The 24,967-nt window shown below is 34.7% G+C and overlaps 1 protein-coding gene and 1 non-coding gene across 2 annotated transcripts in view; one reads left to right on the top strand and one right to left on the bottom strand.

Moving 5' to 3' along the window:
* Positions 1–3,542: 3,542 nt before the first annotated feature.
* On the top strand, positions 3,543–3,614 carry TRNAS-GGA (transfer RNA serine (anticodon GGA)). The gene has a single exon. It is a non-coding gene; the product is annotated as a tRNA-Ser (tRNA).
* Positions 3,615–15,716: 12,102 nt separating this feature from the next.
* EXOC5 (exocyst complex component 5) overlaps positions 15,717–24,967 on the bottom strand; it is a 60,714-nt gene continuing 51,463 nt past the window's right edge. The window contains exons 14-18 of the mRNA XM_055437088.2: positions 22,182–22,302; positions 20,780–20,866; positions 18,831–18,939; positions 18,423–18,638; positions 15,717–17,801 (exon numbers count right to left, since the gene is read on the bottom strand). Coding sequence (XP_055293063.1) covers positions 17,613–17,801; positions 18,423–18,638; positions 18,831–18,939; positions 20,780–20,866; positions 22,182–22,302 — 722 coding nt within the window. The 3' untranslated portion in view covers positions 15,717–17,612. The remainder of the gene's footprint in view (positions 17,802–18,422; positions 18,639–18,830; positions 18,940–20,779; positions 20,867–22,181; positions 22,303–24,967) is intronic.

Raw genomic sequence — 24,967 nt, 5'->3', positions numbered from 1 at the left:
TCTCAATAGACATGGCAGACATGCACATTGTACATACAGTATCTCCTCTGCTTATACACATATTCCATTGTCCCATCAAACTTCACTTTAAAAAAGTTAAGTGCAAAGATAAAATTGTTAAGAATTTCAAGATGATGTGCACAGAACCTCAAACCTTCTGAGCCTGGGCTTGCATAACCGCACAGACGGCACACATATAAACCTGCTGCTGCTGCTGCTAAGTCACTTCAGTCATGTCCGACTCTGTGCGACCCCATAGACGGCAGCCCACCAAGTTGCCCCGTCCATGGGATTCTCCAGGCAAGAACATTGGAGTGGGTTTCCATTTCCTTCTCCAATGCATGAAAGTGAAAAGTGAAAGTGAAGTCGCTCAGTCGTGGCCGACTCCCAGCAACTCCATGGACTGTAGCCTTCCAGGCACCCCCGTCCATGGGATTTTCCAGGCAAGAGTACTGGAATGGGTTGCCATTGCCTTCTCCGATATAAACCTGACCCTGCCATATTTAAGAGAAACTCTTCCTTACCAACTCTTCGTTCTCTTTATACTCTATTTTTTCCCCCAAAGCACTTATTACTTTCTAATGTACAGTAGAATTTACTTATTAATTGCATTGATTGGTTTCTGCTGCTAGAAGCTCAACAACATCTGGGACTTTGTTCACTGATAAGTCCCATGTACCTAGACCAATGCCTAGCATATAGATGTTCAGTAAATATTGAACTGAGTGAATGAAAAATAAACCACTCAGTGCAGATAGAGCCTTTATCCTAGGCTAGTAAGACTCTATGAGATAGAGCTGTGTGGTGATTCATTATTGGAAATATGTCTTCTGAACATTGGGTACCCTTCCACGAAGACCAAAAGAGACATTGAGTCCTCTCCATTCACATCTCATATTGCTGCTCTTTTGCAGGTTTGTCAATTGGGTCAGAACCTTAAAATTAGTTCAAGTCATCTTCATTGACCATCTTTAAATCTGGAGCAGACTTTGGGTCTGGCCTAGCCAAACACTGGACATGAACTTGGGCAAACTCTGGGAGATAGGGAGGGAGAGGGAAGCCTGGCATGCTGCAGTCCATGGGATCGCAAAGAGTCAGACATGACTTACTGACTGAACAACAATTACCAACTGGCCTATGAATTCTTACCCACTGGCTCTAAATAACAAAGGAAAGGCTCACTCCTTAAACTCTTCAAGGTGGTTCAGGTATTTTCATCCTCTGCCCATGCTCTGTTCAGGGTCACATCAATGCTTAACTTGCATATTTAAGGTGAAAAGTATAGATTTAAGAGGAAGAACAAGTGTGAGAAGCTACCCCAGTCAAAATTCATGACATGACTACTAACAGAGTTCAGTGAGGAGCAGGATTCTTAAAATTTTTCACTTTTTCAATGTACTAGTTTTGTGACATGATATGGGCTTTGGGGGTTGCTGGATAGTTTGGGTTTCTGATAGTAGATAAATCCATTATATTCTGAGATGTACCCTATGTTTTGGGGAAATTATCCAGGGTAGTCTCTTATTAAAAGAAATAGATGTTTTCTTATCACAAGAAAAACAATAGTTTTTCAGATGATCTTGGAGAAACACGTGAAGCCGTCAGAAGTCCAAATCCAGATGATAGTATCTGAGCAGCTGATTTTCCAAGAAACCAAACACAGTGGTTAGGAATACATGTACCAATGGCTGATTAGCCATGTTCAATCCTGGTTCTACTTTCCCCTACCTGAGTGAATTTGCTTTGGGTTTCTCCACATCTCAACTCTTTTATCCATAAGATAATAATGACAATATTAGTATCTACCTCAAGGAGCTTTTATGTAGACTTAAACTCACTAAAACAACATCTGGCATAAAGTAAATGTTCCATGAGCATTAGCTATTATGAGGAGTTCTGTTTAGCAACCAGATATGGTGTTGCTGGTGCTGGGCACTTGAAGCACCAGAGAGATGCTTTCCTATATGTATATTTAGATAGGACTTTCAGTGTTCCTTTGCGGTGTTATTAAAATGAACTTACTTGGGCTTTGAGAAATCCACTCTACTGTGACTGACCATCTAGTCCCTCTGTCAATCATTTTAAAGCAGAGAAATGAATGGGCCTCGGACCAGGAGTGTGGGGGTGGGACAGAAAGAGATTCTTTGAGTCTGGATTTGGAGCCTCAAAGCTCTTGGGGTTTTGTTGATGGGCGTTAAAATTAGCCTCAACATCTGGGAGCCAGAGAGAAACTCCACAGGGTCCCTGATACTGAATTATGGGCACATGAACCTGAGAAAAATCACTGCCAATGGCAGAGTAAAATCACTTTTGGAGCTGTTATTTGGTTACCCCCCCAAGCATGAAGTGAAGCTTTATTAACCACTACAACCTTAGGTTTGAGGGAATTCAAGGTGTTGGATTTACATCTTCAAATTTTAGCATTTAAAAAAGATTGACCTTTTGCAATCCAAGTCAATAAAGCAAGGGTACACCGCCTATATATTTCTGGTTATATTACACTGTGTATTTCTGTAATGTCTGGGGCATTTGTAATGTGTATATATTACTTTATAAAAGAGGAAAGAGAAAAAATATTGTATATATATGCATGTGTTTTAATCCACCTACACAGGTGAATTAAATCCATCTACTAGTAGAAGTAGATTAATCTACTACTAGATGTAACAGATTAATCCATCTACTACTCTAGTAAATCTTATCCTCTGAGGTCATATATTCAACAAACAAGCAAGGAGCTGTATTATATCCAGAAAGTTCTAGAAAATATGCCTCTAAATTTTTTATTATTTTTAATAGCACCATTAATGGCTATTAACAAAACCAGAATAGTTCTGTTTCAATTATTTAAGTAACCTCTTAAATAGAATATAACTTAAATTCAGAAAAGCGTACACTCTGTAAATGTACTTCTCTGTGAATTATTACAAAGTGAACACACTCATGTAACTGTGCCCTAGATCAAGAAATAAAACAACACTCTAGAACCTAAGCTCTTGAACTACCTCCTCAGATACTACCTATCCTTCCCCTCAAAGGAATCAGTGGAGTTGCTGGGTATGTACATTCAGTAGAATAGCAAATAGCCACCCAAATAGCAATACATCTGTTCCTACCAGAAACAAATACTAATCCCTCTTGCTTCACATTTGCCAATATTTGGAATTCTCAAGTCCTCTTAATTCGTGCCATTCTGGGGAATGTGTTAATAGTACTTCAATGTGGTTTTAATTTGCAATTTCCCGATAACCAGTGAGGCTGAGTATCTTTTTATATATCTGTTGGGCACTGAATATTCGCTTTTGTACACTGTGATTCAAAATCTTTTGCCAATTTTTCTACTGAAATATCCTTAATGATTTATAGAAGTTTATTCATGTTCTAGATACTAATCTTCTTTTCAATTATGCATACTTCAAATATTTTCCTTACACTGAGACTTCCTAATTTAAATGCAATTAAATTAATTTAAATGTAACATAGAAGTAATTCTTTTTGTTACCTGCAAAGATTTTTTTTTTCCTATACCACCACACGGGGCTTCCCTGGTGGCTCAGAGGTTAAAGCGTCTGCCTGGAATGCAGAAGACCCAGGTTCGATCCCTGGGTTGGGAAGATCCCCTGGAGAAGGAAATGGCAACCCATTCCAGTACTCTTGCCTTGAGAATCCCATGGAGGAAGAAGCCTGGTAGGCTACAGTTCATGGGGTCGCAAAGAGTCGGACACAACTGAGCGACTTCACGCCGACGACGATACCACCACACAGATATTTACCTGGTATCTTCTAGATTTATTATCTTTAGCACTTGGGTGCATAAGCCACCAAGAATTCCTTTTTGTGTATGATATTAAGCAGGGAAGAGGGATCAAAATTCATAAATATACTACTCCTCAGCACCAACTTCATCATAAATGGAAGTATCTATGTATATATCAGTCCAATCTATTTCTGTGCCCTTTATTCTGCTCTGCTACTCTATTTTTCATCAATATCACACTGTCTTAACTACTGTAATTTTTTAATGTGCTGAAAGTTTTCCAAGGTTTTCTTCTCTAAGAAATTTTGGCTATTGTTGGACCTTTGCACTTTCATATGAATTTTGTTGTTCAGTCCATAGGTTGTGTCCAACTCTTTGTGAGGCCATGAACTGCAGCACACCAGGCTTCCCTGTCCTTCACTATCTCCCAGACTTTGCTCAAACCTGTGTCCATTGAATGGGTGATGTCATCCAACCATCTTATCCTGTCACCCCCTTATCCTCATGCCTTCAATCTTTCCCAGCATCAGGGTCTTTTCCAACGAATTAGCTGTTTGCATCAGATGGCCAAAATATTGGAGCTTCAGCTTCAACATTAGTTCTTCCAATGAATGTTCAGGGTTGATTTCCTTCAGGATTGATTGGTTTGATCTCCATGCTGTCCAAGGAACTCTCAAGAGTCTTTTCCAGCACCACAATTCGAGAGCATCAGTTCTTCACTGCTCAGCCTTCTTTATGGTCTAACTCTCACATCCACACATGACTACTGGAAAAACCATAGTTTGGACTATATTGACCTTTAGCAGCAAAGTAAGGTCTCTGCTTTCTCTTTAAGGTGGTCCCATCTCTTCAAGAATGTTCCACTTTGTTGTGATTAGAGTCAGTCAATTTTTACAACAAATGAGCTGAAATTTTGATTAGGACTAAGTCTACAGATCACTTTGTGGAGGATTGAGTTATAATGCTGAGTCTCCTGAGCTATAAATATGGTCTTTCACCCCTTTTAAATTGTTTTATAATGTTATGCATAAAGGTCTTACATGTCTTTCACTAGTTTCATTCTTAGATATTTGATGTTTTTGTAATTTATTTTAAAATTGTTTTAAAATTTTTATCTTAAAATTGTTTATTGGTATAAAGAATAATTTCTAATCTGTAGTATACAGAGTTTGTAACCCTGCTAATTATTTCTAATCTGTAGTATACAGAGTTTGTAACCTTGTTAATTTCACTTATAACTTATTTGTAGACCTTCTATGTAATCACAATATCTGCAAATAATGAGTTTTCTTTCTTTCTGCCTTTTTTTTTTTGTATTGTATTGGCTAGGATCTCCATTACGGTACTAAACATAAGTGGTGGTAGCAAGCATTTACTGATCTCAGGAAAACAGTTTCCATTCTTACCATTACTAACCAAGGAAGTCATCTGAGCCTGTTTCCTTCACAGCAAAGTCTTTAACGAAGTAAATATTTTTAATAGATATAGAATTGTTAATATTTTCTAATTTATATCAGCATAAAGTTTTTAAAAGTTTTTGAAGCATAACCTTTATATTTTTAAAGTTCATTGGCAAAGAGTTGGTAATATTAATCTTTCAGTTCAGTTCAGTCGCTCAGTTGTGTCCGACTCTTTGCGACCCCATGAATCACAGCACGCCAGGCCTCCCTGTCCATCACCATCTCCTGGAGTTCACTCAAACTCATGTCCATCGAGTCGGTGATGCCATCCAGTCATCTCATTCTCTGTTATCCCCATCTCCTCCTGCCCCCAATCACTCCAAGCATCAGAGTCTTTTCCAGTGAGTCAACTTGTCTGCAGAATATGTACAGAACTTCATTCTTCTTTCCTCAGATAAATTTGTGCTTTTTCACTTGTTCAATCTTTCAGAGGTTTATCAATTTCATTAGTCTTTACAAAACATCAGATTTTGTTTTTACTGATTCTCTCTTCTATGTTTTAATATTTTTTAATTTTCTTTCCTTCTTTCCTATGTGTTTAATCTGATGCTTTACTCTAAATTTTTGAAATAGATTTAAATGTTTTCTTCTTCTCTAATATATTCACATTAAAGGCTTCAAATGTTTCTCTATGCACTGCTTTAGCTGCATCCCACAAGTTTTGGTAAGTCGTATTTTTACCACTCAGTTCAAATATTTTTTTTATTTCCAGTGTAATTTTTCTGACTCCTGAGTTATTCACAAATTTTATTTTTTTCCAAATTGATTCATTTCTAACTTTACCCCATCATAGTCACAGAACATACTCTGAATGTCAAATTTTTGAAATTGTTAGGACATTATAGCCCTAGCACAGTCAATTCTGTAAATTTCCATGTGCACTTAAAATAAATATGTATTCTGTAGTTATATGTGACTATCATTTACTTTAGAATCAATCTCCTTTACAGAAAAATCAAAATATTAAAATCTACTTTAAAAACACATTTCTCTTTACTGATAAAAGTTAAATATGTATATTAAAATATTTACTAAATTACAAAATTTTTAAGTGTATCCATAATTTTCTTAGGTAATAAAAATACTCAATATTCTGTATATCTCTTCTGATCAAAGCCATTAGTAATCATAATGAAAATAATTTTATTTCATTGTGTTAATAAAATTGCTAAAGCAGACATACAGGTATCTGAAGGGACTTCCCAGGCAGTCCAGTGGTTAAGACTTCACCTTCCAATACTGAGGGGTGCGGGTTTGGTCCCTGGACATGTCTCACGGCCAAAAAACCAAAACATTAAACAGAAACAGTATTGTAACAAATTCAGTCAAGACTTTAAAAATGACCATCAAAAAAAAAAAAAACTTTAAAAAAGAAAGGCATCTGTAGTATAAGAATGACAATGTGTGTTTCTTTTTTAAATCAAATTCAGAAATAAATTACTTCTAGAAGATTTTGCTAATCCTTTGGTTAACTAGTAGCCTGCTTCAGACAACTCAGCTATGTAAAACTTCCAAAAGATCCAAAAATATACCTTCAAAATGTGTCTGAAACCCATCAAGTACAATTAATTTGTGATATATCCGTAATTTGTATTCATGCTTTGCACATACTATTTCTAAGGAGTATTGTTAACCTTATTGAGATAAACATGCAGTCTTTGGGATTTCAGTTAAATATGATGACTGAGAACTGTTACAGATCTGCAGCACCTTCCCAGAAGACACTTGATATCCCCCAGGTTAAAGATTAAAATTCTGCATCTGAATTGGGAAATCGATCCTGAATATTCATTGGAAGGACTGATGCTAAAGCTGAAACTCCAATACTTTGGCCACCTGATGGGAAGAACTGACTCATTGGAAAAGACACTGATGCTGGGAAAGACTGAAGGCAGGAGAAGGGGACGACAGAGGATGAGATGGTTGGATGGCATTACCGATTCGACGGATAAAAGTTTGAGTAGGCTCCAGGGGTTGGTGGTGGACAGGGAAGCCTGGCATGCTGCAGTCCACGAGGTCACAAAGAGTTGGACATGACTGAGTGACTGAACTGAACTTACAGTCCAACTATAGGAAGTCATACTTTCCAACTTAAATTTTCTAGGACTGGTGTCATTTGAATCTACCAATTATATTCATATACTGAAATGCTATAAAGCTTTTTTTAAAAAAAAAGAACAAAAATTCAACAACTATACATTTATCAAATATTATTCAAATTTCAAAATCATTTGTGTTTCAAACCCATAAAAAAAGATATTTTTCTTTTGCCACAATTTCTAGTATCTTTGAAAAAATGATTAAAAAAGCATACTTTTGCTAATGTATATAATGTAAGTCAGTGTTAGTCTTCAACAAGTTATTTAAGAATCTTTGAATCATTTCGATTCCTTCTTCCTTGCCTTCCATATTCAATAATCAACAATTTATGTCCCATTGGTTTAATCTTCCAAGTGTTTCCTGAATCCATTGCTTCCTCTGCATTCCCGTGCTACTCCCCTAGTTCAGGCCTTCAACATCCAGATTAATGCAGTAGTCTGGCTTCAGCTCTATTCTGCCCCCTCAATCATGTCACATATTCCTATCAGCCATCTTTTCAGAGTGTTCATGTTCTTCACCAACAAATGGTTGGTTTTTTATTTTTATGTAAAGCCTAAACAACTTGCATAGCACTTAAGATTCTTAAGAAACCAACTTTGATCCAAATATTCCAGCTTTACTTGCTTTTTTGATAGACCACATACCCTAAGATCTGCTCACAGTGAATACACCAGGGACTCATGCACCACACTTTTGCAAGTGAGTCACCTCTACATGGAATGCCCTCTACCTGTTCCATTTTCTGAAATACTCTTTTAAAAGCCTAGCTGAAATCTAACCTCCTTTTGTGAAATCTTTTTGGAGGTAGAGGTAATAGAACAAAGTGGTTAAAGCACTGGCTCTGGCAACCCATGGTGATAGTTTGAATTCTGACTGTTACTTATTCAAGTTAGCTATCTTCGCTGGGCCTCATTTACTTCATTTGTAAAATGGGGGTAACAACAGTACTTAGCCCCCATTGTATTAAGTGCAATAACCAATGTATTATTAGTAAGGTGTCTGACATATAATAGTGAGTCCTCAGTCGTGTCCAACTCTTTGTGACCCCATGGACTGTAGACCGCCAGATCCTCTGTTCATGGAATTCTCCAGACCAGAATATTGGAGTGGGTAGCCATTTCCTTCTGCAGGGGATCTTCCCAACCCAGGGATCGAACCCAGGTCTCCTGGATTACAGGCAGATTCTTTACTGTCTGAGTCACCAGGGAAGTCTGCCTGAAACGTAATAGGTGTTTAATAAAAGGCATTCTGTTAAGAGCCTATCGTGATATCAGAAATAGATTTAGGTTAAGACGTCATGTCTTAACCCAAAAAAGGATATCTGAGAGCTAGATCCTCTTACAATACTACCAGCTTGCAGTGACCATATACCACTTTGATTAAGAGCTAAGGCTTTTAAATCAGCCCAACGACAGATGTGCATCGTGACTGTCACTATGTGACCTTGTGCAAGTATTACAAAGTGCAGAGGAAAGACACTGGTGATTGTTTTTCATCTCTTCTGTCAGCTTTTTAAAGGTATTTCTAGTCCTATGTGGGATAATCTCACTTATTTTTCATCTAACAAACATTTATTGAAATGTCCTTTGTTCAGTACAGTATTAGAAATTAGGGATATTAAGTAAAAAGATCCTGCCCTCAAAAGTCTAGCCTACTGAGAAAGTTAAAGTATGCAGCCAATAATAAATGTTATAATGGTAGCATGAAACTAGGTGCTGCAGAAGCCCACAGCAAGCTGTTACTACATTTGTTAGTTGGTGAGGATGGTATGTAATTAAAACTATTAAAGTTACCTTTTACTAAACACCTGTAATAGGTCACAAGTGTCTTTTCTCCACACTTTATAACACTTGCACAAGGTCACATAATTAGTAAGTGACAAGGTCACGATGCACATCTGTCATTGGGCTGATTTAAAAGCCTTAGCTCTTAATCAAAGTGGTATACGGTCACTGCAAGCGGTAGTATTGTAGGAGGATCTAGTTCTCAGATATCCTCATTTGGGTTCAGACATGACTTCTTAAGCTAATCTATTTCTGATATCACTATAGGCTCTTAACAGTATGCCTACATTTGGAATTACAGAATTTTAGCTTGCAATAGCAGTGATCACAGAGCACTAAGAAGGAAACTGAGGGCTAAACAATTTGCCCAGATATATGCTCCTATTTCAAATGAAATTTAACATGTATTAAATCCAGTCTAGATACAGACTTTCTTATATAAAATTTATCTTACTTAAATGTATTTTTATTTATCAGCCTGCACAATAATTTTAAGATCATTTTCTTTTGAATTTTATTAGTAAAGATATCCTATTGGTATTTAGTCCTTAATGGTCAGATTTCCATTCTCAGAATTGGTTTCTCTGATGTACTTTATCAATTAACAACTACTCACAATAGCAAGGACATGTATTATAGAGAAATATATGATTTCAGTTCAATTCCTTCGAAATAAATACAAGTTTCACGTTTTTTACATAAACACTTTACCCTTCTCAAATTCAGTGTTACTAATTTGATCACTACAATAAAAGAAAATACACCAAAAATTTGTTGTTTCTGAATAAAGTGATTATGAGTAATTTTTATTTAGAATTTTAAAATCTTTACATGTTTTCTGTAATGACTGTTTTCATTCCCCCTACCTTGTTCTACGGCCAAAGCCTCAGAGGCTGAGTGAAGTGAGGAAGCCCCCCTCTTGCATGGGGGAGGAAACACAATATGCGTACTGGAGCTCAAATGAGGTAAAAAGGATATCACATAGGAGAGTGCATGTGTATGTAAATTTAAAAACATATGTGTATATACACACACAAAGCCCCATTGCACCATCCACTAAGAAGGAATGGTGGCACAGACATTTCAATTATAGCATATCTCATGTACAAACTGTAGTTTCTAAATACCAATTTCCACTAAAAAGATAAAGAAACAGCTGATTCAAACTATGGGGCAGGCAGATACAAGGTGAGTTTGGAGAAAGCTGTGTGCCCAATGTAAGAAAGTAACTTAAAAGATGATGACAACATGTCAAAAGGACACAGGAGCCAACTTGAAGGGGATCCCATTGACCAAATGTAAGACAATTTGAGATTCAAAATAAGCAACAGGTTATAATCCTTTGACCAGAAAACCATTACTTCAAACTGAAATTTTGATTAGCAGCAGGATAGATACATAGTTTCGAACTACCTTCTCACAAAATTATTACAAAGGGAAAAAGTAACTTTACAGTAGAGAACCCTGATAGGTAGCAACATAAGCAAGTGATTAAAATGAGCATTATCAGAAATGGTGAACTGAGATTGTGCACTACCTCATAGGCTGCAATGAGAACAGACTTGCTTTTGTAATATCCCTGCCAGAAAAGCACAACTGGAATATATTCACGAGGAAATAAATTCAAATTTAGGAACATTTTACATAACTGGCTTATAATCTACGAAAGTGTCAAGGATAGCAAAAGTCAAGGAAAGACTACGGAACCATTCCAGAGTAGAAGAAAGTAGAGATACTACAACCTAAAACACGACATGATTTTAAAGTGGATCCTTATAAATCATTATAGGGACAATCAGTGAAACTTGAAAGGGGTCTTAGGATTAGATGGGAGTAATATATCAATGTTAATTTCTTGATTTAGATAATTGTATTATGACTATATAGGAGAATTTGTTGGAAATACAAAAGTATTACAGGGTAACGGGGCATCATGACAGCAACTTACTCTCAAAATGGAAAAATTTTATTTGTACAATATTTTAAACCTTTCTGTAAGTCAGAGATTGTTTCAAAATTTTTTCCTTAAAAACCAAAAAACTAATCAGTAGATTCCTATTAGAGTTGATAAAGGAATTCTATGAGATATGTAGCCCTAAAAATAAATTTTAATTATGACGAACTCTTCTGTCCAGCTCCTGGGTCCACTGTGAACATACATGTTCTTCAAAACTGTTTTAGTTTTACGTCATTAATTCACTCAGATAATTCTATTCACATAGGATTTTCAGAATCTTAAAAGACACACACACACTCACACCCTCTTCCTGTTAGAATAGTGACATGTTCACAGGTGCTGTGAGAGAGAGAAGCTATGTAAGTTCTATTGTTTAATGGAACAAAATGTTTGTAAGTATTACTATAAAAATAACTCCTCCCCCTTGTGGCAAAAACTGAAAATACATTCTACTGAAGAAACCTAATATAGAGGCACTTAGTATTTCCTTATAAAGTATTTTCACATATTTTTATGTGAATCCTCTAAAAAGCACGCAGCATTTGTAAACAATATACTTAAGAGGTAGTGTCACAGTTTTCTTTATTTCAGCACTGTCCAGATTCTATTTGGATAAGTACTCTATAGCAAAAAGCTAAAGGTTTGATAGATTGCCACACAAAATGCCAGAGTTCAAACAAACCAAATTTTTATCCACAGTCTAAAGATTAAAATGACACATAGTAAAAAGGGGTGGCCCCATTCCAAGGCATCTGTCTATTTAACATTACAGGGAAACCAAGAAGGCTTCCTACCTCTCAAAATTTAATCTAAAAAATCTGAAAGAATACCGCTGAAGATTAATTCCTTGGAGTTGGTTCCATCCAATCTTCAGACTTAGTTTATTAATGTGAAAATGCTCTGGGAAAAAGACATTTTCCTTAAGATTGCCAATGGTGAAAACAAAAGAAGGTAACTCATCTGAGCTATAAATGAAATTTAACTTATTCCAGATTCTTATCCCTCCTCTTAACTTTCTACTTCTTCCTATTAAGTGACCAGTCACTGATAACTATGTTTTATTGACCTTTCAGTGATTATAAAGTAATTTAAGTGGTTTTTGAAAGTAAACTTAATTCCAGTTTCAGACTTTTAAATTAAAAGTGGCTCAGTCGCATACTGTCTCTTCAACACAGTAATATAAATATTAGTATCTCGGCTAAAATGAATTATTGACAATTTTAATACATGTTGCACAGTACATATTAATATAGAAAAATACATGTTATCAGCAGCATAATGTTGACCATGTTCTAATCCATTCCACCTGCTCAAATATTAGTGAAAATAATTATATATTTGTAATGCATCACTGCTGTCTAGCACAAATCTATGCCTTCTGAATAAATGACTTTCCTCTGAGCTTGTTTGCTGTTTGGAGTATGACTGTGATATATTCATATTTCAATTGGCTTCGTATGTACAGTGAGGCAGATAGCAACCTACTAAACCACTTAGGAAATGAGCAAGTATGGTTAATTACTTGTCTCTCCCCCACAAAAGTGTTATTAATCATAAGAACTGAAGTTTAGCGTTACCTCCCAGATGTTCAAGTATACAAAGAAAAAAGTGTTCATCACTTAGTTGTGTCAGACTCTTTGAGACCCCATCGACTGTAACCTGTCAAGGCCCTCTGTCCATGGGATTCTCTAGGCAAGAATACTGGAGTGGGTTGCCATTCCCTTCTCCAGGGGATCTTCCTGAACCAGGGATCAAACCCAGGTCTTCTACATTACAGGCAGTTTCTTACTGTCTGAGCCATCAGGGTAAGCCCAAAAGTATACAGTGAAAGTGAAAGTCACTCAGTCAAGTCCACTCTTTGCAACCTCATGGACTACACAGTCCATGGAATTCTCCAGACCAGAATACTGGAGTGGGTAACCTTTCCCTTCTCCAGGGGATATTCCCAACCCAGGGATCGAACCCAGGTCTCCCGCATTGCAGGCAGATTCTTTACCAGATGAGCCACAAGGGAAGCCCCAAAAGTATACAGGGCCTCGTTTAAAAATATCAGTCTTGTTAAGCCCAGGGTTATCAACCTAGGTGCATCAAATCACCAGTTGAAATTCTTATTTTCTAATGTGTCAGATTTCTCTTCTACATACACTTGAGGGTTGTTTCTCCCCTTAAATTAGGAGAGAGAAAGACTGATCAGTAGTGAGAATAAAAGTTAAGAGTTAAGGCAATTTTAAAAAGATTAAATATGCAATATTTGATTACATGAAAATGATAGCCTATTGCTAACACATTGAGTACATTTTTCTCTTATGTTTTCACTCCAGCATTAGCTATTTTAAAACTACCAATGCACTAAATGATCAACAGAATTGGCAAACTTATGACGTTAAAATAGTTTGTTTCTGAAGGCAGAAATACTGATTTCTTCGTATCTTTAAAGGTGGAATTGTCGTTCACTCCTATGTTACAAAATATGGCACAAAATATCTGAATTCTTTCTACTGCAAAAATTATAACTCAAGTAGCACTATGATTACACCAAATAATACTAAAGAACTTTTTGAAGGAAAGATTTCTAGTAGGCACAAACTTAATATTCAATTAAATTGCATGACCACTTATACAATTTTAAAACCAAATTTAAAAAGTATGACCACACAATGGACACATTAAAAAAAAGTCTAACAGTAAATTAGTTATTAGCTCTGTATCTCAACTTCATAATCTAAACACTACAATGAGAACCAGCTACTGGATGAAAGGAAAGATTAAGCAAAACTAATGAACCCATCAAACTAAAGGACCTATTTAATGTTACATAAGGAGAAAAGTGTATAAAACACAAAGAGTGAGAATGATTCAGGTTTCAATCTGAGCCTTTTAGCTGCAGACCTTGAGCAGATCTACTTAAAACTTTCTGGGCAATGAGTATCTTCAAATGGAGATAACAGTACTCTGCTCTTAGGGCTGCTTTGAAACCAAATGAAATAACCTATGCAAAGGGCTTAATTAGCACAGTGCACAGGACTAAGTCAATAAATGTAGCTATAATTATCTTTATTATGCATCAAAAATTTTTAAAGGCTGTTTTTACTTTATGTAGAATTACTTACAAGTAACAATATGGACTGGTTCTTTTCCTCCAAAGTACACAGCGTATTTCAGGACAGACTTTCTCAAGCAAACAGAAGTTACCAGAGAACTGAATACAGCTAAACTAATTGGATGAAAGCACACAATGCTTTGTATGTCAAATTCTCCACTAGAAATTATGCTTCTAGAAAATATCTCACACTTCTGAGTCAATGGGCAAATAAGAGTAATACACAGAATATCTCTGCATTAAAAAAAAAAAAGCTAAACTCCAAGATGTGAGTTTTTGAAGTCACTAACAAATTACACACCCAGGGAACCTGACTCTCACATGCAGTTCAAGCATGCCTTAGGCAATATATAAACATGACCACCTTAACAGGTTTTCTGGCATTTCAGGAACAAAAATTTCTTTATCTAACTAGATGTAAATATTCATCATCATAGATGAGCAAAAGGCATTTTTAAGGAAGCAACAAATTCTCCACTTTGAATCTATCTACTGGGTGATAATTATTTTATGATGTGAAATATTTCAAGTGAAAGAGAAAAGAGATAGTCTGAACTATACCATAAATAACTTACTTAGAAGCTCTCTTTAAAAGAAGAAAGGTGCTAGGGATTTGCAACAATGGTGGTACTCAAAATGAGGTTACTAATAATTGTCTTACAACAGTCAAGACAGCCAACTGTCTAAGGATGCATCCAGCCACTATTTAATAATTCCTCATAAGAAGTATTCATCTACTTTGATTAGTTGTCGTTTTCAATATCACCTGCATTCTCTGTTTCACTTTCTGTATCATTTTATGAAAACATAATACACTCAAGCTTTTTCTTGAGTGTTTCTGCATATTCTAAAAATGCAGTGTTTAAGAGCATATTTTTAACTTCAAAATATCATCTAAACATTGCATGTTAGCTCATGTGAAACTAGAAAATTATGAAGATTCTCCTTATTCAAATGTTGGGTAAAGTTACTAATGTACAAAGCTCCATTATCACTACCTAAAACTTTACCATATGCATATGAAGACATTTTACTTACCTATCATCTCTTTTGAGTCATATATATTTGGGGCAAGATTTCATACTATCCACTAATACGAAAACTACTTTAAGAATAAAATATAACGAATCCAAAGAATGCACACTGTTTTATACAATAAATTTTTTTTTAGAGAAATTTTTTGTCCCTAATTTTGATTATATAGTCAAGTATTTTTCTGCTTCAAAAGGAAGTGAGAAGACCTATGCCATGAAAAATAAGGAACATCTTAAAAATTTAATAAAATATAATTTATAAAATTCAGTATGATATTTTCAAAATGTAAAAATGGAGTGAAATAAACAACTGCAGGGAATTTGTTTATTGAGCAATAATGTTAACACTTCTAAATTAAGTATTCACTTAAGAGTTTTCTTTGTTAGTGTCCTGTCAATGGTCATAATGGAAAATATTGCACAGAACTCAAATATAAAAATTAACAAAATAGCTAAGCAACAAATATAAGCTTTACATTTTAAAAATTAATCCAAACAAAATAATTTGAAACACTTCTCTGATGTGGAAGTCTTATAATGTTCTCTTATGTTTTATTTGATATTTTTTCCCTTTTTTTTTAAACAAATTGACACTGTGTACAAAGAGTTCAAATGGCCAGTAAAACTACTGCTTTAAAATCGTTGGCTTTAAGTAACAGAGGTATAATTTGAATTCACATCAGAGCTTTCTAAGATGGCAATAGTACAAGCATATGACTTTCTCTAATATCCAAAACCTGTTCTGGCTTTCCTTTGGCTAAGGAATAGAAAACTAGACAGCCTTCCAAAGCTGCCACAATTTCCTAAAATGCTTTGATAAATGTTGGCATACTTTATTTCTCTTGTTTACCTTGATAATACTGGGCTAAACAGAAAATGAAGAAAATTCAGTTAAAAGTAACTTAAACAGTAGCTAGCTCACACTGGACCTGGAGGTTTTGGTAAAGTTGAACATTCAGAAACATATTCTTAAATGTAGTTTTCCAAAATTAGGCCAAAAAGCCTACATTAGAGGAAAAAGAAAAGCCAAAAATGAGTCAAACATTCAAGTTTATCTGTTCCTGGAAGACTGTGAATAATACAATGGAAGCTGAAAGACTACATACAGCTAAGAATGCATTCTTGCAGAGAAAGTTTATAGTTAATAATTTTTTTAAATTTCCACTTGATATTTAAAATTTTATAAGTGATTTATTATGTCACCATATTCAGTTCAGTTCAGTTGCTCAGTTGTGTCCGACTCTTTGTGACCCCATGAGTCACAGCACGCCAGGCCTCCCTGTCCATCACCAACTCCCGGAGTTCACTCAAACAAGCCAATTCAATTAACTACACTCAGTAGGAATCACTTCAGAAATGCCTTGAAAAAGATAATGACAGACACTATATATTTTAAAACTACTAGTCCTTACAAAGTTCATCTCTGGACTAGAATATAATGCTGACTATCAATTCCCAATTCCTCTTAAAATAGAAGACTACCTGGATGTTTAGCCAATCCATCTTATTTCAGTTTAGCATAAGGATAAAAATCTTAAAGGATTGCATTGCTGCTAAACACTGCCAATAATTCTCATATGCACCATTTAGACTATACCTCACTTTTTTACTTCCCTTTTAATATTAAAATAATGAATAAATATGGTCCTTTAGTTAACATCCTTTACTTTAAGTGAAATATAAAATAAGGTAGCTTTATTAATTTCTTGCTAGCATTGGCTTAAAATCTGTTTACCAAATAAGAAATTGTAAACTTTTTTTTTCCTTCTACCCAGAAAGCAGATGTATTTTGATCCAGTGCTAATACCTACATAAAATGTATTTCATTTTAGTTTTCTTTATAACATTTTTTTTGGAATAGTATTACTGTTGTACCTCAGAAAAAAATTCAATGAACCAACTACAGAAATTATGCCCAATTTTTAACCTTTGAAATAGGTAAAAAGTTATCCAGGAAAACTTAAAAAATAATCTGATTAACAATTACCAGTGCTGAAAAGGTCATTGAAAAATGATAAATAATAAATGAGTCCTGCTGTATTTCACCCATCATTAGTGCTAAACAGGATGCTGAAATTTCCCAATGGACTATGTTAAAGAACATGAACTGGAATATTGGTAACAATCTCATTTACCTTTTGACACCAACATTTTCCAGGATGAAAACAATGACATAGAGCTTCACAGAGTTTGAAATTTACATAAGTTCAGAAATGGAATTAAAATTCAACTTAAGGAAAAAAGCAAAATATTCTTAGTACTGTCCAAATTTCAAATAAATCCTTAAGGGTAAGTATGGCTGCTGTTTTTCCAAACAGTCATTTTTCAATAAAATGTTGGCTGTGTCATAAGAAACCTTCTGTGCTTTCTATCAACCAAGGCTTGCTGGAGTACAACACATTTCCCTTGTAAATTCAACCTCAGCTGAAATGTCGAGCAAGGCGGGCAGATCTATAGTCAGCACGAAGTTGTACAAAGGAGTGAAGAATGTTCTTGTCCAGATTAGCAAGTTGTTCTCCTGAGCAGACTTGCTTTAAATTATCTGGGTTTACTACCAGAAGATTGCAAAGTGCATGCAGAGTATCAAAAAGCTGTAATACCAGAGGAATCTGAATTGAGATAAGAGAAGGAAAAAATATTTCTAGTTTTATAATCAGTTTGTAAATTTTCTCACTTATGTACTGTCAGGACTTAACTAATGTTAAAAAGTTCAATGTTAGAATTTTTAAAAGCTACCAAAGTGTTAAAAAATTCAAATATTTCAGATGTTATATAAACTCAACATAATCTTTTTGAAAAGATTCATATTGTGTCAATTTACTCAAAGAGTAATAATCATTTATACTTTTGTGAAGTAGAACTAGTTATCATTAATTTACAGCTTTTATAAATAATTTAAACATTGGATGGAAACTAATTTCAGAGATAGATACATGAAGAAAGAACATATTTTCTTAATATATGATATACAGCATTAGTTATGGGCATTAATAAGGTCATCTGGACTATGGAAATAAAATACGGCATTTTCTAAAAGCTCAAAGCAAAAATGTGTTAATACTGGAATTACGATTGGAATAATACTTTTTCATTTAGGAAATGTCAGATCTGTCTCGTTGCAGTATCAACAAGTTATAAACTTTCCACTAATGATTATGTCAATACACATTTTTATGATCTGACTTATGTTCTTGAACTTATTTACAAGTTTGATATTTGTGAATACATACCTTGAAGTCTTTGGCACACTTCCTATACTCAGCTACATCACAAATTGCTAACATGCCACCCATACAGCTATAAGAATATTGTTGAAGATGCTCATAAATAAGTCGATGAAAACGTACTCCAAGTTCCATCAAAACTGTATCCACATTCTTCCCATCCATGGAATTTTTAATCTTCTCCACTTGTTTTCTTACGTAAGCACAGACTTTAACACAGGCCTGTAAAATTTTGTCTACACTTATTACAGAGAAATATGTATCAGCTTAGCTAAGGAGAAAATACATATAATTTCTCATTAATCTCTAAGTATAAAAAGAAAAAACTTGGAGAATAAGATACATCAATGAAATGTTAATAAGAGTACGAATGAAGCAGATATTCTTACTAGCATATTAAATCATTTTACTCACATTAGTATACTGAATCAAAACATTGTTTTCATCTTCTGGCTTAAAATCTGTTTTCTTTTGTTCTGCAGCCAAGATATGCTTCATTTGTCCAATCATACAATTTAATGTCCTAGAGAATTGAGAATACCATGTATTTGATCTGTTTACTTTACTTTACTTTATATTATTTATACTAAATTAAATTTAAATTATTTAATTTCATGTCACCATAAAACTATTTTACTATTGGTATACTTCAGATTTTAAAACAAGTAAATTCTAGATCTTGACAGCAAAGAGATCTTAGTTTTATTAGCTTCCTGCTCAAAACACAGGGCAAAGATTCATTTGTCCATTACTTTATTTAAGGAAATCTTAAAGATCTTAGAAGACTGTCACTAATTCATTTCCTTCATAAGTATATTTGGAGAATGCTTAGGAAGGGAGTAAGATAGAAGAACTTATAAGGAACGGCCAAAGTTTGGAAGAACAGGTGAGAAGAACCTGAGTTTCACAGTCTAAGGATAAGCAGGAGGCTGAATAAGTGGTAGAGAAGGCCCAGTTGAGAAATGAAGTATGAGTTTGTAATGTCAAGAACAATGTCTGAATTTTGCGACATTCTCCAACAGCAATGAGCCATCCAGTTATCAGAAAAACAGAATCTGCATTAATCCAGAGTTTAGGATCTGTAAGATAGTTATGATCAAAGGAAATAAATTTGAGGGTAATTACGAGGGAGTAATTAAAGATATGGAACAAGCAATCTAAGCGTTAACAGTGAATAAAACAAAGCTGGGAAAGGACAGATTGGCAAGAAACAAAGCTGGAAAGGAGAGATTGGCAAAAGGCAAAGATATTTAGAGCTAGAGTTCCTATAAGTAACTTATATTCGTATATGTCTTCTTGAATGGAAGAGAAAGGAGAATTATAGGAAGTAAAAATATGCCCAAACCTGGTAGCATGGGCTTTAGAATTTGAGCTCCAGTTCTACCAGCATTAACTGTATGATCTCTAGCAAACTACTTCACTTCTTTAAGCCTTCACTTCCTCATTTGTAAAATGGAAATGGTATTTCGTACTTGAATGAAATTATACAGGCCTTGTACTGTGCCAGTGAAAGAAAGTGAAAGTAATAATCACCCAGTCATGTCCAACTCTTTGTGAACCATGGACTGCAGGTCTCCAGGCTCCTCTCTGTCCATGGGATTCCAGTATTCAGGCAAGAATACTGGAGTGGTTTGCCATTTCCTTCTCCAGGGGATTTTCCTAACCCAGGGACCAAACCTGGGTTTCCTGCATTGCAGGTGAATGAAATTATACAGGTAAAGATCCTTGTATTGTGCCAAGCATATAGAAAATGCCTGATAAATGCTTGACAAATAGATGATTATTATCAGCAACATATGTTCACTATCATCTCAAAAGACAGAATCCACCGCTTCATATTATGAACAGGTAATTAACTAAAATAAACATCAAATATTTTTTCGAATGTAGCGTTTACACTCACTTAATGGAAGTTAATTTTAGAAAATTGGTATATTAATTTAATGCATTTCAGATGTAAGCCTGAAATCTTCCAGGTTACATACCATTTTTAAGGAGTCTGGAGAGAGGAAGAGGGAGAGGGAAAGGGAAGGGAGGGAGGCAGGGAGAGAGAGGGAGGAGTGGGCAGAGAAAGAGACAGAGTGTCTACAGGAGGCAGCATTTACCAAAAAAAAAAAAGATTTTCAAATAGAATTGGTCTAAAGTTAATCTAAACCTGCTGACTTCCACAAATAATAAATCTGGAATCCAATAAAATAACATTATTAGGACCAAACAAATATGTAAAAATAAACCAAACATTATAGCAGAATAGTGGAATTCAAATAAGACTTTTTTCTTGTCTGAAAATAATTTTCACGTTGTTATAATGGTGTTTTTACAAATAAAAAAATGCGAGAGAAATAGTAAAACTAAAAACTTGCCTATCAATGCCGGTATCCAATTTCATCTCCATCTGTTCAATTATTTCTTTTTTTTTCTGAAGGCATTCAGATAACTTAGGAGAAGAGCTATTGAATGTTTAAAGGGGGAATAAAAATCATATTAGTAACCTTAGAATTCTAAAAGTTTTCACAATTCCTGCTTATTGTTACATACCTAGACACACACACACATACAAGCATATAAACAGTAATTATTTAGTATTCACTATGCTGAATTCATTACAACAATAATGCTAGGAAAAATTTATCAGTTAAAACAGGAGGATTTAGATTTATTATTTTCATCTCTGAGGAGGTATCCCTTTAGAATATAAACATGATTTTGGAATTATTTGGTTTCCTTTTTAATTAAATTTCTGGTGTAATAATAAGAAAAATAACAGTGTCTTGAAACTATAGTAAATTATATTAATTAAAATCTGTAGACTAACACTCAATCCACTTATATTTAGCTTTCCTATATTAAAAAACAAAAACCAACAACTTGGTAGTCATATTTGCCTTCTGAATATTACCTAAATGTCAAATAACACCCAAAATACTAAAGAATATGCAATCTTAATAGTTATATGTGAATTCTTCACTGTGTGGCATTTAGAGCTTGTTAAAAAATAAATTTCCTTTCAAAATGTGATTCAGAGATCACAAGTAATCTATATCTTTGAGATCATTTCTAGACAAATAATTTCTTGGTATATCAATGTTTATAAAAAATGTCTAGAATTTTATCTTTTATATGAATATTTTTCCTCTTTAATGATACACATACAATTTTATAAAGCATGTTCACATACACACTGCTTTACTTAATTCTCATATGCTTCAAAAGTTCACATAAATTGACAGGAAGATATAAACCAAATCTTATTTAATATCTCATCAAAACTTGTCCTACTGATGGCATAAAACTGTTACTGTACATCTTTTCATTATAACAAGTGGGAACAAGCTAGAAGTCACCTTTCATACAGATTTAGGTTTATGACACAGTGTTTTCAAATAAAACAAAATTAATACCACAGAAGGAAGAGAATACAGAAGGCAAGGAAGAGTTTATGTTAATTTTTAAAAATTTTCTTTAAACTTCACATCTTTGAAACAGATATTATTATTTCAATACAAATTACCACACTACATTATTTGCAAATGGTAAATGTTAAATACCTGATGTCAAATTTCTGCTGTGAGAGAGGAAGGGGAGGGAAGAAGCAGGTTACAAATGTTTACATACACCCTGAGAGCAACTAGGGTGCTTCTTATTTCACACCCTCCTGCCCTGTTTGATGTTTCAATGAACAGCTATTACTTTTAAAATTTAACATAAAGTAGAACATTATAATATTCTTTGAAATACAAATGAAAATCAGACAATTTGACTAACCTTATTAGTGGCATAAGGTGATCATTAAACTGCTTGTCAAAAAGATGAAAAATAGTATTGGCCTGGTGCACAACATCCAAAAAATAGAGATTTGCATTCTTAGAATCTGAAGAAGGAATTCCTAAAGTTGGGAGACATCTATACGTTAGAATCATATTAAAGAAATTTATCTAGGCAACAGAAAAAAGAATGTGGTTTTGTATATATATAACATGCATAAAAAAGAACTGCTGTTTCAATAAGTCAGCAATAATTTTTGTGAACAAAAAGTAAAATTAAGCTCATTAATAACAAAGTTTTAATGCCAAAATTTTCACCATATACTCAAGTCTTCATTGTTTGCTGAGATAAATCAAAAACTAAACTTGTAAGTGAATCATCTTGGACTATACCTTCTCCTTCCCCACCCTCTTGTGCCTAAAGATTCACATGAACCATGAACACACTTCTATTAATACCATTTTTCTTATAACCAGGCCTCATTACCTCTGATAAGTTAAAATAGTTTTCTTATTAGTTCAAATTTCCTTATCTTTTATGCTATAGCTTGCTGCCAGAGTAAGGTACTTAACATATTTCACTATGTTCTCTATCTACCATTTCCTCAAAAATATTCAAAGACTCCTCATTGTCAGCAAAATAAATTCCTGATTTTCAGCACCGTATTCAAGCCACTTCACATTCTGACTGCAAAACAGACAGCTGACCTCTTCAGATTTCAGTTTCCTCTTTTGCAAAACAGTAATAGTTAAATTCCAAGGTGCCTACTAACCGTAGACATTTATGTTTCTAGCTAAAATTAAAAGGCATAAAGGGCCAGGAGAAATATTCAGAGAAAATGAGAATTAAAAGTTTAATATCTAGAGTTCTTTACAGAAGGATGATTTTTTTTCCCCAAAGTTTTAAAACAAGGTTTTTATTTTCCCACAAATGATAAAATCACAACTGGCAAGAAAACTAAAAACTCCAATACAAACTTACAAGAGAAAAAAGTAGTCAATACATCTGTATGTATTAAATACTAATCCTGGCTATTAATGAAAGACATGAAAGGCAATAGTTATGTATGTCTTTAAATTACTAAATTATTAAAGTTCTTAGAGAAAATTCAGTGAGTGTAGAAAAATGGGTATAAGCATACATGCCATGAGCAGTATAGATTAGTGGGGGAAAAAATCCTTAGGAAAAGAGTTTATATGCACAGATATTTAAAAAATTTGCAACACACTTTGATACGGTAATTTTAGTTCCAGAATTTTATCCAGAGAAAATAATTCAAAAGACGGAAAACTCTGTAAGTTCTACAAAGTTCACTACAGCCACATAGAAAAATGTGTAGGAATAGAAGGCATATTCTCATCCTACCAGAAAATTTCCTAAGCCCTTCCAAATTATGAATACTGCTATTAAAACGAAGATGCTAGGCTTCCATACTAAAGAACAAATCCTTCATACCATATGGAATCAAATTTGCTATTTTTTTATTATCTTCACTAATCTTCATATCTTTGAGGTAGATATTATCTCAATATAAATGAACACATTAGGTTATTTGCAAATTGCAAATGTTAAATACTTGATGTCAAGTTTCTGCTATAAGGGGGAAGGGGAGGCAAGCAGGCTACAAATGTTTATGCACATCCTGAGAGCAACTAGGTTAAAATAATAATAATAAAAAAAGCGGGGGAGGGGGAGAATAAACCCCAAGGTTATGAAATTATGGGTAATTTTGCTTTAACCTTAGAAACTTTAAAGAAAGATGCTACACACAGTTTTGAGCATGTGCTATGTGAGAAGGAAATGGCAACCCACTCCAGTGTTCTTACCTGGAGAATCCCGGGGACAGGGGAGCCTGGTGGGCTGCCGTCTATGGGGTCGCACAGAGTCGGACATAACTGGAGCGACTTAGCATCTCAGCATGTGTTTTCTAGTAGCTTCAGTTCAATTCAATTTAGTCACCCAGTCATGTCCAACTCTGTGTGACCCCGTGAACTGCAGCACGCCAGGATTCCCTGTCCATCACCAACTCCCGGAGCTTGCTCAAAGTCATGTCCATCAAGTCGGTGTTGCCATCCAACCATCTCATCCTCTGTCATCCCCTTCTCCTCCTGGCTTCAATCTTTCCCACCATCAAGGTCATTTTTGATGAGTCAGTTCTTTGCATCTGGTGGCCAAGTACTGGAGCTTCAGCTACTGCATCGGCCTTCCAATGAATATTCTGAACCGATTTCCTTTATGATTGACTGGTTGGATCTCCTTGCAGTTTAAGGGACTCTCAAGAGTCTTCTCCAACACCACAGTTCAAAAGCATCAATTCTTCGGTGCTCAGCGGTAAAGCAATATCTCTGCTTTTCTAAAATATGTTGTCTAGGTTGGTCATAGCTTTTCTTCTAAGGAATAAGTGTCCTTTAATTTCATGGCTGCAGTCACCATCTGCAGTGATTTTGGAGCCCAAGAAAATAAAGTCTGTCACTGTTTCCATTGTTTTCCCATCTATGTGCCATGAAGTGATGGGACCAGATGCCACGATCTTAGTTTTTTGAATGTTGAGTTTTAAGCCAGCTTTTTCACTCTCCTCTTTCACTTTCACCATGAGGCTCTTTAGTTTCTCTTCGTTTTCTGCCACAAGGGTGCTGTCATCTGTATATCTGAGGTTATTGATATTTCTCTTTGCAATCTTGATTTCAGCTTCTGTTTCATCCAGCCCATCATTTTGCATAATGTACTCTGTATGTAAGTTAAACAAGCAAGGTGACAACATACAGCCTTGACACACTCCTTTCCCA

Source organism: Moschus berezovskii, chromosome 9 (assembly GCF_049115385.1).
Source record: "Moschus berezovskii isolate FMDL1 chromosome 9, NW_MosBer_1.0, whole genome shotgun sequence".
NCBI classification, from domain to species: Eukaryota; Metazoa; Chordata; class Mammalia; order Artiodactyla; family Moschidae; genus Moschus; species Moschus berezovskii.
Note: the sequence above shows the minus strand (reverse complement) of the source record. Positions and strands in the feature narration are given on the sequence as shown.